At 32.7% G+C, this 21,117-nt stretch overlaps 1 protein-coding gene across 1 annotated transcript; it reads left to right on the plus strand.

Moving 5' to 3' along the window:
* The first annotated feature begins 14,038 nt into the window (after window positions 1-14,038).
* On the plus strand, window positions 14,039-17,235 carry LOC146901794 (ARM repeat superfamily protein). The gene is made up of 4 exons (XM_085731390.1): window positions 14,039-15,002; window positions 15,098-15,206; window positions 15,486-16,027; window positions 16,197-17,235. Exons 1-4 carry the CDS (start codon window positions 14,223-14,225, stop codon window positions 16,572-16,574), a joined length of 1,809 nt encoding a protein of 602 aa, XP_085587516.1. The 5' UTR covers window positions 14,039-14,222; the 3' UTR covers window positions 16,575-17,235.
* Window positions 17,236-21,117: the final 3,882 nt, after the last annotated feature.

Here is a 21,117-nt window from a genome sequence, read left to right on the forward strand (position 1 = left end):
CCAAATCAGGCAAAAGATCATTGGTGAAAGATCAAGCTTCAACAACGACTCTTTGGTGTGCTGGCAATTTCACAACGTCTCTTTCACACCTCTATATAAAGGAGTAAAGACTTAGAGTTTTGGTAATGCAAGAACGCTGAACGAAGGACTCATAACATTTTTACAAGTGCCAAATCTCTGCTGAAATTGTTCTGCATTCACTTAGAATTTCTGTGTCTCAAAGTCATATCTTAGAAATTCTTAAGTCCATTGAGTCTGTATCTGATTTGTATTGTGAGCACCTCTGATTGTATATCAAGTGTTCAACCTTAAACAATTTTCTGTGTAATTTTGTTTAGTTAGGAAGTCTCTTGCAGTTGTGCTTGAGCAGGAAGTCTCTTGCAGTTGTGCTTGAGCAGGAAGTCTCTTGATTGTGTTCTTGAGCAAAGGAAGTCTCTAGCTTGTGTGCTTGAGCAAAGGAAGTCTCTTGCTTGTGTGCTTGAGCATTTGTAATCAGATATTACTCATAGTGAAATCTCCTTGGAAGTGCAAGGGGGACTGGACTACTTCCGGATTGTGGAAGGAACCAGTATAATTGCTTTGTGTCGTTCTTCTTCTCTCTCTCTGTTTTATTCCGCTGCATTTAGATTCTGATTATCACTTCAGAAGCTGTCTCACTTAGCTTCTGATCAGTGTGTTCAGTTTTTAGGAGAAACGAAGAATTTTTGAAAAACACAATTCAACCCCCCTTCTTGTGTTTTTCTCACCTTCAGATATCTTTGACCTACACTCACAAATGTACTTTAGCAAAATGTATCCATCATTTCAAATGATATTACAATAACTTGTTAACAAAGTCAACTATGTGTACTTCCATCTTAAGAAGAGGTACAACGAACAATGCACTTCCATCTTACACAACAAATAATCACATGCACTATCTCTAGAACACATTTGTCCTTACACATTCATCCAAAGTCTTGAGATGTCTCAACTCTCGATACGTACTCATCTAACATCGAGGATACCTCAAAAGGTGGCTAGGTGACTCTCATTTGCAGGTATAATAACTTGGTGCATCTTACTTGTATCTCTTAAATTTTCACAATTTCATTAATATTTTGAAAATAATAATTGATTTCTTAACATATCCTCCCTCAATTGGAATTTCCAAACTTCTACACCATTCGATTATTTTTTCACTTTCATTTTCGCCAGTGTTATTTTTTTTAATAGACAAAGGAATTTTATTAACAACCGACCCAATCACAAGGTGTGACAAAGCTGCAAGATTACAACAACAAATCATACAATATATCCACATCAACACCCTATCATAAAAAATTATGATTGAATTAATATTTCACTGAAAACTTCCCAACTATAACGACTAAGGAAAGGTATATTGTAGTAAACCTCCTGATCTCAGCAAAAGTCTAACACCACTCAACCAACACTGCCAACCGAAATTACCAACATTGCCAACGTTACTTGTTGTTTTCATCGATTGCCTCTTTTAAATAGAAAATTACTCCTCTATTCTTTTATTCGTGAAAGACTAAGCACTCATATTGTACACCTTGTAAGGAAAAGAGAGGGTGTTTTGGGGAGGAGTGTAGGGAAAAACTAGAAAAATCTTACAAGGTGGTATTTTACAAGTAGAATCGGTTTGTAAGTCTCTCGCGCAAAGGGAAAGAGAGGAATAAGGTGGTACTTTTCAAGTAGACTTGGTTTGTGAGTCTCGAATGGAGGGAAAGAGAAGACTTTGGGGAGGAGGAGAGTGGGAAAAAACTAGGGAAATCTTTCACATTTTTCGAGAAAGAGTTTTTTGGGACATAGGGAGTATCCCTTAATTTTTCACCACTACCCTTAATATTAATTAGAAAGTATAATTGATTTCCTCAACTCCGTGATAAAATTTGTTTTTTTAGACATATGTATCAGTCTATGTGAGAATTTTCTCTATAACTAATTTCCATTAGTTTTATTACACAGTGATCTTGACATCACTTAGTTTCCTATTACTTGCTGAGCAAGTTACAGCTGTTAGGGTTTCTATTCCCTATTGTATGCACATGATAGCTTACTATACACTTAGCTACTTGTATATATATCAGTTGTAACTCTCCTTTCATCAATAACAAATCATTTTCTATTCCTTTTTACTTGTTTCCTAATATGGTATCACGCGCCTTTTCTCCAAAAGAGAAAGGTTGTTACGATCCATAACGGTTTCTGTAACCGTTTTCTCCGCTGCACCTTCTTCTTCTCCGATCATCATTTTGATCGTTGATTCTCGCTTTTCCGGTGTTGATTCTTGTTTTTCCACCGTGATTCTTGCTTCTTGTGGTTGATTCAACCTTTTTCGCCATTGATTTTCTCAGTTTCACACATTTCTTGCTTTTCTTCATCTTCTTCATTAAAGCTTTTTCATACTCTGATTTTTTTTTTGTTACCTGCATTCTTTTCTAAATTTCCATGGCGCCTCGTAATTCTTCTCCTAATACTGAATCTGTTTACTTTGTGCATCCTAGTGAGAATCCAAATTCTCTTTCTATTACTCCTAAGCTTACTGGTTCCAACTATATTGCATGGAGTCGCACGGTTGAACGTTCTTTGGGAACGAAGAACAAGCTTGGCTTCATCAATGGTTCCATCCCCATGCCTGATGAAGATGATTTGAATCTGCTTGGGAACGTTGCAATCATCTTGTTCAATCCTGGCTTATTAATTCAGTGTCAGAATCAATTGCACCAACTATTGTGTTTTGTGATACAACACTTGAGGTTTGGCTTGATTTGAAAGAAAGATTTTCCAAAGTTGATCGTATTCGTATAGCTAATTTGCGTTCCACTATTAACAATTTGAAGCAAGGATCTAAGAGTGTTCTAGAGTATTTCACTGAAATGAAATGAAATCTCTTTGGGAAGAACTATCTTCACACAGACCAATTCCCAATTGTGTTTGTGTTCATCCTTGTCGTTGCATAACAGATTGAAAAAATATGACTACCTCAAATTTAAAAAGAAAGTAAATTCATTATTTATGTATTTGCTTGTGTGGACGATTCTTAATGATAGATTATCAACAAATGGCAATTAGCTTCGGCGGGAATTAATCGATTGGAGTCTTATTTGTGTGTGAATGTGTGGTTCCGATGAAGATCATAACTCAAATCCTTCAATTTCATGGCACATCTCGTGCTTATATATAATGATTTTATGTTTAAATAATATTTGGTTGTTTTAAAAGTAAAAAAGAACAAAAAACCTTTTTTTTTAGATAGAGAAAATGACAAAGTCTTTATAAACTCACATACATACATAAGTTGAGGTGCCAAGATTCGAACGTCGATTATGACGTCTAACACGATAATTTCGATACATTTATCAATTGAGTTAAAGCTTGTGGAGAAACAGAATTTTTTTTTAATTCATCAAGGCAACGTATTTCACATATTCCTCTAGCTTAGAATATTAATATTTATTTAAAAAAAACTTAGGTTTTAATTTCTTGATATCAGATCAAATATTTTTGTCACGTTCCCAAAGAAGACAAAACCCCATGAGGCCATGAGGAATGTCTCAAGTCAATTAAAGGATATATTATATGCAGATTTTGGATCCCACTCCATGTTAAATGTCGCTTTTTTTTTTTTTGGTGGTAGAAAATTGATTGTGGCTTGATGTATTCAACAACATCTAATTAAGGGAGTGACCATTTTTTCAAAAAAAAAAAAATTAAGGGAGTGACCTCAAGTTCTATAATGGAGATGGATGTTTTATATAAAATTAAAAATATTGAAAAATGGCAAAGTTGTACACTAGTAGTATTTGAAAAAAGTGGATCGATCATATCATATAATGTGTCGTAATTTATACATGAGAGATGAAAATGTAATATTTTACCATTCAATTCTCCTATGTTTAAATTACGCATGAGAAGACTCATTTGTAAAACAAATGCATTTTTAGTTGTTAATTATCAACCTACCATCAACAACAACAACCTTATCTCACTAAGTGGGGTCGGCTACATGGATCAAATGACGCTATAGTGTTCTATCAAAAACCATATTTGGATCCAACTCATTGACCTCTAAATCTTTTCTAATGGTTTCTCTAATGGTTTTCTTAGGTCTTCCTCTACCTCTTTTAACCTGACTCTCCTCCATTTGATCTACTCTTCTTACAACGGCATCTACGGGTCTTCTCTCTATATGTCCAAACCATCTAAGCCTATTCTCTACCAACTTTTCTACTATAGGTGCTACCCCCACTCTCTCTCTAATGGTGTCATTCCTAATCCTATCCTGTCTAGTCTTACCACTCATTCAACGCAACATCCGCATCTCCGTTACGTTTACTTTACTCTCGTGTTGGCTTTTAATCGCCCAACACTCCGTACCATACAACATTGCCGGTCTGACTGCTGTCCGATAGAACTTTCCTTTCAGCTTAAGTGGTACTTTCTTATCGCACAAAACACCTGAGGCTCTTCTCCATTTCAACGACCCAGCTTGAATACGATGATGTACATCAGCTTCTATTTCTCCGTCATTTTGTACTATGGACCCAAGATATCTAAACCGCGTAACTTGGGGTATGATATGATCTCCAACTTTCACCTCTAAGGTAGACCCACTTCTCCTTTTGCTGAAGTTACATTCCATATACTCCGTCTTGCTTCTACTCAGGCGGAAGCCATACGCTTCTAAGGCTTGCCTCCAAGTCTCTAGCCTCCCGTTTAACTCCTCCCTCGACTCACCAAAGAAGACTACATCATCAACCTACCATCATTAAACTTTAATTTAAAAATAATAGTAAAATGCTAAATTTTCGAAGGACGTTAGTGTAAAACTAAACGTGTGCATGTCCCTTTTTTTCTTATAAAACCAACCATGACCGATCACCAATTTAAAAGAGACCTGTCCTTTTCTTTCAATCACAGATGCATGGTCCTAAATGACACCGTCAAATTTATCACGTAGCTAAACATTGCTCGTACCAAGATCTTTGGCTGTGAATGGTCCTTGATACGTTCTTTTTATTTGAATTTGAAAGTTAGAGGTGTGTGTCCCATTGTTCGGTACCACACAACTTTCAGGGAAGAATACAAATAGCACATGGTATGTATGAGAATAATTAAGGTGTTCTTATAATGATTATCAAACTGAGTTTTTACGCCAGATATATATCGCATTTTATGACTTTAGTGACTGGTATGGTAATCATGGAATTTGAAATATTAACTTAAATCTTGAATACGTTTGTCTTCTTCTAATGCTCCTTCGATTTCCATTTTACTTTAGTAAATATCCCTACTGAGGGATCATTAATCCTTGGAATCAATTTATAAGTATACCACTTCCTTTCCTCTTACTATCTGCACAATCAAATAAGGGAAAAGAAAGTATTTACTTACTTTCCTTTTAATTTCTTTTCCAACCTAACAACTAAAAAGTATTCTCAGTAGTGTTCTATACTCTTTCTTCTCATTTTTCCTTTTCCTTACTTTCTTTTAATGAGAAATATTAGTAAGTTAATTGTTATGTTATTGTTTTCTCTTTGCCCAAACTTAAACCATGTACTTTTAACTCTTGGCTCTTTTAATTCTTTCTTCTCATTTTTCCTTTTCCTTACTTTCTTTTAATGAGAAATATTAGTAAGTTAATTGTTATGTTATTGTTTTCTCCTTGCCAGAACTTGAACTATGTACTTTTAACTCTTAGCTCTTATAATTTCTTAGGGTGTCTTTGTTTCAAAGTTACCACGGACATTCTTGAGAAAGTGGGGTTAGGAATAGAACATTCTTGTGTTTGATACAAGTTTAAAATAATCTTTTCCCGTCCCCGTGAGCATAGCTCAGTTGGCAGAGACATGCATTATTATATGCAGGGGCTGAGGTTCGAACCCCAGACACCCCATTTATTCACCTTGAAAAAGGTGAATTCTAACCACTAGGCTACTTGACCAAAAAAAATAAAATAAAAAATAATCTTTTCCCAACGGTGTTTTCAAAATCTAGTGCTAACTCGTAAACTCGAATGAATTCACGTTTTCAATTGTGAATTTAGTGTTAACTCGGTGGTAAACTCATTTTTAGTGACGTCGGAGCTTGCACCGAGTTTGAGTGATTTAACTCGCAGCAAAATCTATGAAAATCAGATAAACTCATATCATTTAGCCGAATTTGTGATTTTACCTTTAAAAAACTCTTCTTTTCCTCACCCAAATTTTCTTTCATTTTGGCACATAAGCCCATTTAATGCGTGAAAGTGCACTGCTTTCAGTAACCAAATGACAGGTTTTTCTACATCACCCTCTCTTGTTTAGGGGGTATTTACCCTTTCAAGATATCAACCAATCAAAATGTAATATACAAATGTAACATTAAATGTCAAATAAATGAGTCAATTTTTTCTATAAAAAAAATGAATTTTAATAAGGTAACTTTTAATTTTTATTTAATTATATTTAGGTATACAATCTTAATTAATTTACACTATAAGGTTTGTAACAATTAAAATTTCACATCAAATTCAACCCATCATGGTTGTGTTTGGTAACACGAATAAGCTAGCTTATAGCTTGTTGGACTAGCTTATAAGTTCGTTTTGATATAATAAGATGTGTTGGGTAAAAAACTTTTTCCACTAGCTTATAGCGTTTTTTGAGAAGCTATTTCAAGTAGCTTTTGAGCTTATAACTGGTAGTTTTTTTTATATTTTCTTCCAATTTTAACCCTATTAATTTAATTTAATTATTTTTTAATAAAACAACATGTTCATGGCTTAAAAAATAACGGCCAAGTTCATAACTTATTTTTTAATAAAACAACTGTCACATTTTCTCCTTTGAAAAAAAACTGTCATGCTTTATTTTATTTTTTAACTAGTAATAGACCTGTGCGGTAAGGCACGGGTCACGTAACATTGTGGTAATCATATAAAAAATAATTACTTTGTTAGTACTATCAAATGTTTTTTTTTCATATATTATATATAAAAAAATGTTAAATATTTGAATCGCGTATGTTGTGGATTTTATTTTCTTATGTACACAAAAACAAATATTTATATACACATATAAGAAAGTCAATAAAATAAATTTTTTAAAATTCATGATTATTTTCAAAATATCAACATCAATGTAGTGTTTCTATTAAATAACTTTTTATTTTATATGCAAAACACCGTTCAATGTTTTCACCGCACCCGTTGTAGATCTTATGTGATTTATCTGCAGAAATAATTTTTTATGTTAATATATGAGAAAGTTGATATGATAAAATCGTAGAAACCCATTAATATTGTCAAAATATAAACACTAATATAGTGTTTATGTTGAATAACTTTTTATTTTATATGCAAAACACCGTTCAATATTTGCACCGCTCCTGTTGCAGATTTTATGTGTTTCCTTATGCATAAATAAATTTTATGCACAAATATGAGAAAATCGATATGATAAAATTTTGAAAACTCGTGACTATTTTCAAAATATCAACATCGATGTAATATTTCTATTAAATAAATTTTTATTTTATATTTAAAACACCGATAAATATTTGCACCGCACTCGTTGAAGATTTTATATACTTATATATGCAGAAGTAATTTTTTTTTAACAATATGTAATAGTCAATATGATAAAATTTAGAAAACTCGTGACTATTTTTAAAATATCAACTTCACTGTATTGTTTCTTCAAAATACCGTTAAATATTTATACCGCACTCATTGTAGACTTTAGGTGCTTATATCTCCAAAATCAAATTTTATGCATACCGATATGAGAAAGTTGATATGCTTAAATTTTGAAAACTAATGATTATTTTAAAAAATTTAACATTATTGTATCGTTTCTATTAATTTTTTAAATATGCAAATTATTAAAATCAAGAAATTAAAATAGATGAGAACAAAATGACGATATAGAGAATTAGTTAGGCTTGGAAGTGATAAATTTGAAAAATAAAGATACATAGAGAATTAGTTAGGCTAGAAAGATAAACAAAAATATATATAATAATTTTTTCAAAATGAATAAATTTGTATTTTATTTTGTAAAATGCCGATTAAACCCATAAAATTAAGAAGATTGTGAGGATAATTATGAAATTTTACTGGAGTAATATTTTCTAATTTTCTTATTATAGCATTAATAGTAGTAGATTAGTAGTAAAAGTAGATATTTAAATTTGTTGTGTGGAATTGAAAAAATAGTTGTCCGTAATTATCAAGATAATATATTGGCTTTTAAGAAGGACAATTATGAAATTTTGTTGGATTTTGATTTTGATATTTTTTTAATAAATATATTGTTTTTTTAATGATTTTTTTATATATTGTTAGTAGATTAAAAAAACAAATAATATTTAAAATTTTAAAGTATTCCAAAGACTTATTAATTTTGCAACAAAAATACAAATATTGGTGGAAATTTGTTATATCAACTTATCCGTGGAAGTGCAAATTAGGAACAATTTTTTTTTTTTTAGAGAAAAAATTGGCTACACCTTTTTGTTTTTAATAAAAAAACAAATAATGTTTTAAAAAAATTCCAAAAACTTATTAATTTTTCATCTTAAAAAATAAATATTTATGGGTTGAATTTGATGTGAAATTTTAATTGTTACAAGTTCTATAGTGTAAATTAATTAAGATTGTATACCTAAATATAATTAAATAAAAATGAGAAGTTACCTTATTAAAATTGATTTTTTTTATAGAAAAATTGACTCATTTATTTGACATTTAATGTTACATTTGTATATTACATTTTGATTGGTTGATATCTTGAAAGGGTAAATACCCCCTAAACAAGAGAGGGTAATCTAGGCCTCACCCCAAATGACTAATCTCCCATGCATCACACTTAGGGGGGGTGTATTGGATTAAGATTTTGAAGGACAATTTTTGCTTAAAAAAGTCTCAAAGATTTTAAAAGATTTTGTAGGATTTTAATGACTTTCATGATTTTAAAAGACAATCAGGATTTTCAATTTGGATTTCAATGGATTTACATCATAAGATTTTAAAGGATTTTATGGATTTATAAGATTTCAAAAGATTTTATGAATTTTAAGGACTCATTAAAAAGAAATGATTACAACACACTCTCTATCATAAAATTTTGAATACATACTCTTATTTTTTTTATTTTATTTTTATGAGAGATATAGAGGGGGAAGAGAGGAGGGAGAGAAGGGAAAAAAGAGAGGAGATATAGGGAGAAGATATATACTCCCTCCGGTCACTATTATAAGCAAAAGTTCACTTTTTAGATACATTGAATGATTAATGTATCTAGTCAATAATAAAGACTAGATACATTAATCATTCAATGTATCTAAAAAGTGAACTTTTGCTTATAATAGTGACCGGAGGGAGTATATATATATATATATATATATATATAGAGAGAGAGAGAGAGAGAGAGAGAGAGAGAGAGAGAGAGAGAAGGGGGAGAGAGAGAGAGAGAGGAGGGAGAAAAGAGAGGAGAGAGGGAAGGGAGAAGAGAGAAGGAAGAAGAGATAAGAAAGAGATGGTAAAAACTTTTAAAGAAAAACAATCCCAAGAAATTTTATGTCTTCATGAAAGATTTTTTTTTTGTTAAAATTTCACTAGACAATCTCACAAAATCCATCAAAATCTAATTTATTAAACAATCCTTTGAAATTTGAATTATTTTGAATACCATGAGACTTTTTTTTAAGTGATGAAAAGTCTTGATTGAATACCTCAAGACTTTTTTAAAATGACAAAGACTCTTGATTGAATACCACAAGACTTTTTTTAAATTGCAAAGAGTCTTGATTGAATACCACAAGACTTTTTCATAATTAAAAAGTCTTTTAAAATCCCTTAGAATCCTAATGCAATACATCCCCTAATTAAATGATCGTAGCAAAGCCAGTATTCTGAAATGGTGAAACTCTAACTCTAGTTTTTTTTTTTGTTGGTAATTTTATTAAACAATTTATGAAACTTATTTTTTTGGATTGTTTGTTGGATGTTTTTTTAATGATTTTGTGGGATAATTTTGTGTATTTTGATACAAAGTTGAGCATGACACTTTATTTTGGAGATTAGATATATTTTGTCTTTATAATTTAGTTAATATTTTGAATTATTGATCTATTTGTATTTTTTAGGGAACTATTTGTATTATTATATGTCATGTATATATTAATTGTAAGATAATTTTAATTGTAGGTAAACCTGTACGATTTTACGAGAAGTTTACAAATCGATTTCATCTATGCAAAATGAGTCGAAGTAAAAATTAAGTTTGACAACCTTATTGCCAAAAATAAAATTTGCACACAACATCTCAACTTTTATTCGCATGTTTGCAACTACCAATAGCTAAAAAAGAGGTTCATAGGAATGTTAAAGTTGTGCCAAAAACATTTGTGGGAATAATATTCCAGTGCTAGGATTCCTAGAAATCCTAATCCCGATAATATTTTTTAGGGTCATGCTAATTTGTGTCCTTAAAACACATGTTAACGAATTTAAAGTAAAAATATTTTCTAAAATTTTGTGCATTTATTATAAATTCAAAAATTAGATTCAATAAACACATTACAATTCATTAACTTGTGCCCTTAGCCTTAAGGACACAAGTTATCTTTTTCCTATACTTTAAAACCATGAAATAAACACATCCTTAGTCCAAACCAACTAAACTACTCATCTCCAAAATGGAAATCGAATTCCCTTTTCTTACCTTACTTTACTTTCCTTTCATTTTATGCGGTAGGTCTAATTCCCTTTCTTTTTCATCCCACTCTTGTGAAGAAGGTAATAATGAATTGCATATGTACGCGGTACATTAATTACTAGATCTGAAAAATGACATAGAGAAATGATAGTTTTAAGATTGTTTTTTTGACAACTTTTGAACGATTTTTCTCTCATATTTACATTATATATTTGATTAATAAAAAATGGTAAAAGAAGATTATCGAAAAAGTTATCATCAAATTCATTGTACAAATGTTATTACTCAATGAAATAATAGTCCCAAAGTTATCATCAAAATCGTTGTACAAATGTTATTACTCAATGAAATAATAGTCCCAACTAACACAAACTGTGCTAGTAATTTCTTCACAGACGGGCCTGCCTTTTTCCGTAAATAATAAAAGGCTATAAGCTTTTTCACAACTGTGTATAGAAAAGAGAGGTAGGTGGGGAGGTTGAGATCCATGCTGTGAGTAGGTTCAACATTGAATCATCTTTGCACCTTCTGTTCTGTGATAATAATTATGTAATGCTTAAGTACAAGATGAAGTATAGTATTTCCTTACGATTATGATAATTCAACCTAATTATGACATGCAAATAAAGGATTAACAACTACTCCCATCACCTCTGACTCACCTTGGACAACAATAACGTACCAAATGACATGTCCATGACCATAACTACTCCCTCCGTCCCGGAATATCTGACCTATTTACTAAAAAAAAGTGTCCCAAAATAACTGAGCCATTTCAATTTTCAATACAACTTTCATCATTCCCAATACAATATAACTCTAATTAATACTACTTTCATCATTCCCAATTCAATATATTCTACTTTCCCCTTTATTTATACATTTTTCTTAATCTGTGTGAAAAACCAAACAGGCTCAGATATTCCGGGACGGAGGGAGTATCTAATAAATTAGTTATAATGGATAGTACAAATGATTGTTGTAAATATAAATACTTCCACTACACACTACTCATTCCATCACTGAATAACAGACATATTTGTAAAAAGGGTCCTGCTAACAGGTGCCCTCGGGGCACTGGTTAAGCATATCATAAAAGGAAATTATTACCATAAAAGGAAACTGTTTATGACTTTATTATAAATTAATAACACAATTTCAATGCATTAATTACTATATAATTTTCTTTTTCATATCTTTAACCAATGCCCCGGGGGCACGGTTAGCATTTCCCTTGTAAAAAAAAACTTTTTTTTTATAATGATTCATCTATTTCAATTTTCGATACAATATTAAATATCTTATCCTAATTGTGTCCTCTAATTATATTATTTGCATCATTTATCATAAATGTAAGGGGAATGTTATCTTGTGTTCTCAAGACACAAGTTAAGAAGCCAAAGATAGAAATATTTTGTTGGAAATTGTGCATTCAATATTATAGAAATTTGAAATCTTATATTTTCAAGACAAAATTTATTATTTAGATTCTTAACATGTGCCCTGAAGGCACAAGTTAACACTACCCTAAATGTAATTACATATAATAAGAGTACTTTTATAATAAAAGTATCTCTTTTTCTTATTTGTACATTTTTTTTTTAATATGTAACAAAATCCTTAATCAATTATGTCGGTTATTTATAGACACAAACATAAGTTGAGTAGATATTCCTTAAAATAAAAGCGGAGTAGATATTTCAGCGCTACTGTAGATTTTGACCTAGCAGGGTAACGTGGTAACCTTTGTATGATGAAGCCTAGGCACCTTCCTCTGACAGTCTGACACTTTTAATTACAAAGTTAGACCTGAATGTCATAAATCATAACCCATGATTGATAATTCTCTTCTATTCTACTCATAATTTGTTTCCTTCACATGCCACTCTCCTTCGAATGTCTCAAATTAATTTCCTAATCCTAGCAAGTAGCAATACACAAACCTGGTTAAACAATGTTACAATTACGCCACTGACTTTTTTCCTACCCCATTTTATTGCGTGTTGTGTTAGGAGCATTGCTATGTAAGCATTTAAGAAGCAACTGTAAACGTGGATGAATTTGGGAGGCCGTTATGAGGAAAATTCGTTTTGCCTTGAACCCTACTTTAACCACAATGTACATCTTAATATGACAAGCAAGAGTATTTTTTTAAATTAAGATACGACAAGCAACGACAAGCAAGTTTAACTTTACAAGACAAATTTGAGTAATTAATTGCTATTTTTTTTGGTATTATTATGAAATAAACATTTTATTTGTATTAAAAAAATAATGCTTGCATAGCTTAAATAGCTTTTTTAAACCTTACTATAAAATATACACATTTTCCAACTTAGTTCTTATGAAAACTGTTATTTCAATCTCTTCATCCTCTAAAAAATATTGCTATTAAAACTATAATAAGCGTTTGAATCTGTGAATATATGCTCCCTCCAATTTCAAATATAAATAAAAAGTTTGGAACTAAATACATTACTAATATCTGTTAACTTTTTTTTTTTTGAAATAGTATCTTTTAACTTATACTTACTGTTTAAGTGAATCTTTTGTAAAAAATATTGTCCTAAAATAACTGATCTATTTCACTTTTCAATGCAATACTGATTACTTTTTTTCAATTATAATTTTAATTAGGGTCATGTTAACTTGTGCCCTTATCTTATACTGAAAAACTTTCTACATTTGTCTTCTTAACTTATACCCTGAGGGCATAAGTTAACATTTTCCTTTTAATTAATACTATTTCCATCACTCTCAATTCAATATATTATATTTTGCATTTATGATTATGATAAATGCACCAATACTTGACAATAACACTTTAAATCATTTTTCTCTTTCCTTCACTACTACATTTTTTTTTAATATATAAGTGTGAAATGAACAAAAACTCACTTAAATTGGTAAGGAGGGTGTAACACTTTCAAATACCATGGATAAAATTGGCACTTTTTTTGTTAAAAAGAAAAGACAGTTGGTCAAAGGATTTGTTTATTCTTGTAAAAGTGAAACAAAATTATCTTATGTTAAATTTAACTTTAAAATAAGCTACGTTTCTGAGGAAAATTCTAATGGTGTCCAATCACATCACATGTACTAACAATAATTTAATTAAATTTAATGTCCTTACTTAATCAGAAAATTAGGACGTACCAATATTCATAAATTAAATATGTCTCACTCTCTTATTGGAACCATGAAATTGGCACACCAAGAAAACAAACCCAACCAGCTCTTGAGTAGAGTAAAAAAAAAGGAGAAAAAAAAATCTATCTAGTGTTGAAGATACAACCCAAATAAAACGACAGTGCAGTTCAATAAACGACACGCCGTTTGCATCTTCGTCTTCACGTTTCACAAACTGCTCATATAACCGTTCTCACATAACTCCCACGCAAAAACAAACCACTTTCTCACCGGAGATGTTGCCGGCGATTCCTCCCGATCCACCTCCGCAATCATAAAGACTCCTCCACCGTAACCACCGACTCCGGCACCTTCACAACCACAATGTCGTCACCGCAGAACGTAAAACAAAAGGTATTCACATGTCTAACCAAACTCTCCGACCGCGACACTCACTCCCTTGCCGCCACAGAACTCATCACGATTGCACGCAACCTCGACACAACCACCGTACCGGTTTTCCTCTCTTGCATGTACTCCACCGACGCTTCCGATAAATCTCCGGTACGGAAGCAATGCGTTCAGCTTTTCGGATTACTCTCCGAAACTCACGGTAACGCGCTTTCTCCTTACCTCTCGAAGATCCTCGCCAACGTAATTCGTCGCCTCCGTGATACCGACTCGTCGGTCCGATCCGCGTGTGTGAATTCCGTTTCTGCATTATCTTGCCACGTCACGAAGCAACCGTTTTATACCTTTCTGAAACCGTTATCAGAAGCTCTGTTCACGGAGCAAGAACAGAACGCGCAAATTGGCGCTGCACTTTGTCTTGCTTCCGCGATCGACGGAGCTCCGGATCCGGAACCTGCTAGATTAGCAAAGCTGTTGCCGAAGTTCCAGAAGCTTCTTAAGCGTGAAGTATTTAAGGCGAAACCGGCGTTATTGACGCTGATCGGAAGTGTTGTTGAAGCTGGTGGCGCGTCCGGTCACACTTCGTTGAAGAATTTGGTTCCGTGTTTGGTGGAATCGTTGAGCAATCGTGATTGGGCGGTGAGGAAAGCTGCGGCGGAGACGCTGGTGGTTTTGGCTAACGTGGAGAGGGATTTCTTATCGGAATTCAAGGCTGATTGCATGAAAGTTTTTGAGAATCGACGATTTGACAAGGTTTTTTCAATCTTCACTCTCTGTTTTTGTTCTTGTGTTTATTTATGATGATTTGAATGTGAATTGAGATTGAGATTGTGTTTGTTTTGGTTTAGGTGAAGTTAGTTCGTGAAGTTATGAATCAGATGTTGGAAGCATGGAAGCATATCCCTGATGTTTCTGATGATTTTTCGCCACCTCCGAAATCACAATCTTCTTCTAAAGGTAGCATTAAATTTTGGTATCTAGTGTTTGAATGATTTTGCAGTTGAGAATCTGATATGAGTATGTGTTAGATCTCTTTTCCAAAAATAGAAAGCCAGATTGTGTTTGTTTAATGTCGACTCTTTAAATAGAAATTATGATAAATAGAGGGTGAAGACAAAAACAAATGTTTGATCTTAAATAAATTTATGATCTCCAATGCGTCTGTTTGTGATCTATTGCATTGATTGGCTATTATTGTTTCTGAAAGCTTTTTCTGCGTTTGTGTTTTTGGCTCAGAGAATGCAAGTGATGGGCGGTACCCTCCTGTGTCTCAAAATTCATGTAATCCAGGTTCAGTAATGGCGAATCTAAGGAGGAGATCAGCTCCTGTTAATAGATTCAGTCCACCAGATAGTTCTACTGCTAGCAATGGCAAGAATGTGAGTTCCTTAAGTAGTAATAAGAGAAGGAGTTTGGGTGTTTCGCGAAAATTAAACCAAAAGAATTGGGATGTTCAAGTGGCCATGGCTGATCAGGGTGAACTCCAGGAGAGGGATGAAAATGGAACTCCTTTGGAAACAAGCAAAGTGAATAAAAGCAAATTTCTAAAGCCAGAAATGAATCGAGCACTATTAAATAAAAATTCTGATGATAGAATAAAAAAGCATGGTGGATCTCGTGTGGTTCCGTATCATGAAGAGAGTCAGGACTCAGTTCCTGTCAATAATGTTTCCAAAGATCTTTTTAAGAATGACAAAGAGAGTGAAGAGTTATCTTTGATCCGCAACCAGTTGCAACAAATCGAGAAGCAACAGTCGAGTCTACTTGATCTTCTGCAGGTTTATTGCTAATTTTAACACCAAGTTACTTTTTTTTATCTCCACTGTTTTTGTCTGCAAATTTTTGGAAGGAAGACTTGTTAACATACTCATTATATTTTTAAGCTTTATCCTTTACATGCATGAACCAATCTTTTAATGATGAACATTTTCCTCCACATTCTTACAGAAATTCATCGGAAGCTCACAAAATGGAATGCGATCTTTAGAGACCCGTGTACATGGCCTTGAGTTGGCATTGGATGATATCTCTTATGATTTGGCTGTATCAAATGGAAGGATGACTAATTCTAATGTCCCTCGTAATTCATGTTGCTTGCTACCTGGAGCAGATTTTTTGAGCTCTAAATTCTGGAGGAAAACACAAGGCCAGTATTTATCCCCGCAGTTCTCTCGACGTGGTGGTGCGCCATCACTTGCTACCATGCACCAAACAGCTGGCAGGAATGCTGAAACTAATTTTACAAGCCAGAGATTCAGGCTCGATGGAGGTTTTATCACTAATCCTCTGGCAGAGGTACACACTAATTCAAGGAACTTTGCTTGATCATAGCCAATCTATAAAGAAGGTTCACGTTTTACCTATGGACCAGGCATAGTCTTGGCACTATCACCCATGGGAATGCATCTTTGTGATTAGTGATACCAATTGATGCATCATTCAACTCTTACTCATATGCCTTTTTTTTTTATTACTGCATTTCGTACTTTGTCGCGGATGTGCTGCACAATTTAGAAAGCAGGTTTCATCAGTTGATTCTCAATCAGGTTTTAAGATCCCTTGACCAGAGAAATGTTGATTGATCGAACTTCTGATCAAAATTGCATATTCTGCTTCATCAAATTATGATTTAATCAATATATATACATTTGTTGTGCTACTCGAAAATGCTCCATGTTGTCTTGTTAATGCTGAAGAAGGCGAGAAGCTGGCTAGACTACACGTTCTACACGCCTTACTTGCGCACGATGATCATTGGACAAGAATGATTGGAGTGCTTTCACGGCTAAATATGACACTATTGTAAAAGAGGGTGAATTTGTATACGTATTACTATATTATATAGAGTGCCAGGCTGCTTTTTTGCATTAAATATTGTGTTGTACCATGTACTCCGTATTTATCTAAGTTGCTATCCCTTCCCCTCTCACCGCCCTTTTGTTTTGGTTGGAAATGAAGTGGGAAGTGATGAAGTCTTTCTCTTTTACACTAACTGTCTTAATTGTAGTCTATATGTGCCTGTCATTATGGTATATCACTAAAACCTTGACAGATTTCTACCCTCTTTCAGGCTCCCCTTCACCTTGATAGAGTTTATGGCTCCATTGAAACGAGTATTTAATCGATGGTTGCTAATATTTGGGACTGGTCTTAAGTAACTCATAGCTTATTAAGGTTAATGATCTCACACTACAAGATGCGCGAAGTAACGAATTCATACGTTTTTTTTATGCATGCTCTCTTAAGTTGGTTAAAAATTGATTCTGTGATGATAATACAAGTGCAAGGGCTCGTATACTTTTGGTTTGGTGACAATGTGCCTATTACACTGATATGCTCCATCACTCTAATTGTGATATAGTTCTCCCATTTTAGGAGCTCCCCTCATCAGCATTTAAAGTAGTTCAAATGAAAAAGGTCCTATAAGATTCTCATGCGCAAACCCACCCCCACTCATCGCCTAGTTTGCTTCTAAAGTACTTCAAATGAAAAGAACTCAACTTTTTCCAAAAAGAAAAAAAACGTAAAGAGTTCAACAAGATTCTTATGTGCAGAGTTGCCAACCCATCCCCAGCGCTTTGTAGGCTGTCGCTTGGACAATTGGACTTGTAGATGCATAATAATTGAAAAGTGATTTGCTCAAATGGCTGGAAACTGTATACTTACGATTTTTTTTTTTTTTTTTTATATTTAAGTGATTTTTTGAAGAGGGATATTTAAGTGATTATTAAAACATTTCAAATAAGATTAAAATAAAAATTACTTAGTGTTGATTGCTAATTGCTAAATATTTGTGTTTCTAAAAACAAAATGAATCCGTTTTTGGCATAAAATTGAAAAGAATATTAAAGTAAAAATTATTATAAAGTTGATATAATTAAAATGTGTTTACTTTATTTTTTAAAGAATGAACTTGCTTTAATCTTGTAAACAAGATATAAGACTAACATATACAATTTTGCCCAAAAGCGATTGAATGGTATAACATGGGACTCTTCAAGCTTAACTTAGAGGTCTTAGTTTCGAATCCAATGTTAAGACTTTTGAGGGAGGATTTTACCGCTCATTGTGGTCCTTGCAGTTGTGTTTGGAGGATACCAAATTTACTCACAAACAATTTTAGTGTCGAAAAAACAATTCAATCAAAATAAAGGTAAATGACTCAAGTGGTTGATTTATGTGGTAAGGAATTTGGATACCTTAAGAGTTGAGCTATTGAATAAAGAGACTCACTCCTTGTCAATAATTTTATGATAAGTAAAGTATATGTGTATACCTAATCAAAATTTCATAAATTTTGAATAGAAGGTTTCCGGTTTTCTTTTGTATGGACTCTGCTCCTTTTGGTCATATTTTTTTGTTGCTGAAAGTTTTCGAAAATTCTTAAGAAAAAATATTCACCGAACAAACTAATAACGCGAGTTTGTAGAAATAATTAGCGTCCATTTTAGAAGTTAATGAAACTTACACAAATCGTACTTCCAACCAATCTTGGAGACAAATCCATAAATAATCTATACTATATACATAAATCTATAAACGATCTATAATATATATAAAAAAAATATGGTTTAGGACTGATTTTTCCAATTTCAATTATATCTTAATATAGTTTGATATAAAAGTACAAAATACATATACCTAATCAAAATTTTACAAATTTTTTCGTATTACGCATTAACAAAATAAAAAGAGCAAACATATGGGCACACACACTACGGCATTGTTTGGTTCTAGGGAAGGTGAATGTAAAGAAAGTAGGAAGGAAAGAAAGTTCATCCAAATTTGTGTTTCCATTGTTTGGTTGCACTGTCAGATAGGAAAGAAAGTGTTCTTTGGGTGGGTCCCACATCAAAAAAAACTTTCCGCTCCCAAGTGCGAAGAAAGGTTGATCAGCACATCCATTTTGGTATAATTACTAAACAGCCCTTGCTTTTGAAAACCTTCTTTTACACATGTGCAGTTTTTTTACTACCAATTGATTTTCTTCTGACGTCACAAGACTTCAAGCTTATTATCATATCCATCCTGGTAACAAAACTAAGGCTTTGCTATTGTTTTATTTTTATTTTATATCGTCACTTTTTTGTGCATATTATAGTATAGACATGTATGTATTCATTCCAAAAAAAATATACATATATATTCATTTTAATATAAGGACATTTATGTCATTTCATAAAATTATAACTTTCTTTCCTTTCACTTTATTATCACTTTCATTCATACCAAACAACTAAAACAATCATCTCACTTTCCATTCACTTTCTACTTACTATCTTTCCTTCAACATTCTTTCCTTCAACATTCTTTCCTTATACTTTCTTACCTTTCACTTTCTTTGGTTGTCCAAACAAAGCCTACGCGTCCCTCTGAACGATAGTGATAATAATGGAAACAAAGTGTAAAATATTGGTGGGAAGTAATCGTAATAGTATGCAAAACGCCAATGTTTTTGAACAAGCGGTGACAAATTGCTAGAAAATCATGGACAAACTAGCTCAACTACTTATTGAATGCCACGAAAATCCCACATACTGTGGTGTGGGCAACTGACAAATGCCTAAATTATTCCCTTGAGAATCAATTCCTTTGAAATCATTCACAAACTCTGTTCGGTGCACTTTTTCAATAGCAAATGAGTAATCATGAAATAAAGAAGGCAAAATTACACTTTTAGTCCCTTAACTTAATTTCAGGTAACAGTTTGGTCCTTTATCTTTTTTTGATTTCAATTTGGTCCTTTTTGTCCATTTTCATATACATTTTCAAGCTTCAAATTTAATATTCTTATGCAAACATAGACAAGGATCATAGATTTGAAGATCGAAAGACCATAAGAAAATAAAATCATGAATTTTAAGCTTAAAAATTCATATGAAAATGGATCAAAAGGACAAAATTGAAATGAAAAAAAGATAAAAGACTAAACTGTTACCTAAAATAAAGTTAAGGGACTAAAAGTGTAATTTTGCCAATAAAGAAGTAGTCAATATGCTGACTAGGGGTGAGAATGGGATGGGCAAAAATAAGTAATACATGCATACCAAAATTTATACGAACTAATAATTTGATGTTTGTTATGTGTTTATTCTTTGAGTGACAAATGCTCCTAACCACCTTCAAAGAGGCTTTGTTTGAAAGTTAAGAGGGGAAGGAAGGGTTTAAGCTCCTAACCACCTTCAAAGAGGCTTTGTTTGAAAGTTAAGAGGGGAAGGAAGGGTTAAAGAATCTGATATTTGTTATGTATATTATTCTGAGGGACAAATGCTAAACCTCCTAACCAGCTTCAATAGAACAACTTAGGCTGTTTGAAAGTTAAGAGGGGAAGCAAGGGAATGGGAAGGACAGAGATCTCTCATTTGGAACATTATGAAAAGAGAAAAATGATTTGGAGAATTTGCCAAAACCCTCCAAAACTCTTCCACCAATACATATTTTGAAATCCTCCATACTGGAGGGTTATAATTATATGGGGAAAAGTAAACCTCTCATGCAAGGCAGAGAGACTATAACCTCTACTTCCCCTTCCCTTTCCTCCATCATTTCTCCCAAAGCCCTCCCTCCCATGCCCCTCCTAACTTTCAAAGAAACCTTAGTGTGCATGTGTTTAGTTGAGCGGTGGGCAACCACCACTGTGAGTTTAAAGCTCACCCGACGTGGCTTTTAGAAGCTACAGTGTGTAGCTTATGTTCAACCCTGATTTTTCACCATGATTTTGGTGCTTTCCAAACACACACACAATCAACCAAGTAAAAGGTCAATGCACTGAAATATTCTATCTAATACTTGTAGTCAATCAAAATCATAAAGTGATAATATTGTAGAACAAATGAGTAAACAATGTAGGGGAATCATTATTGGTAAC

The sequence above is a fragment of the Medicago sativa genome, chromosome 8 (genome assembly GCF_051527215.1).
Source record: "Medicago sativa cultivar Bolivia chromosome 8, Bolivia_mono, whole genome shotgun sequence".
Taxonomy (NCBI): domain Eukaryota; kingdom Viridiplantae; phylum Streptophyta; class Magnoliopsida; order Fabales; family Fabaceae; genus Medicago; species Medicago sativa.

Bases quoted from the DNA above. Each gene is read 5' to 3' on its own strand.
- LOC146901794 (XM_085731390.1), top strand. From the start codon at position 14,223: ATGTCGTCACCGCAGAACGTAAAACAAAAGGTATTCACATGTCTAACC. The intron at 15,003-15,097 runs GTTTTTTCAATC...GTTTTGGTTTAG, and splicing joins AGAATCGACGATTTGACAAG to GTGAAGTTAGTTCGTGAAGT. The intron at 15,207-15,485 runs GTAGCATTAAAT...TTTTTGGCTCAG, and splicing joins ATCACAATCTTCTTCTAAAG to AGAATGCAAGTGATGGGCGG.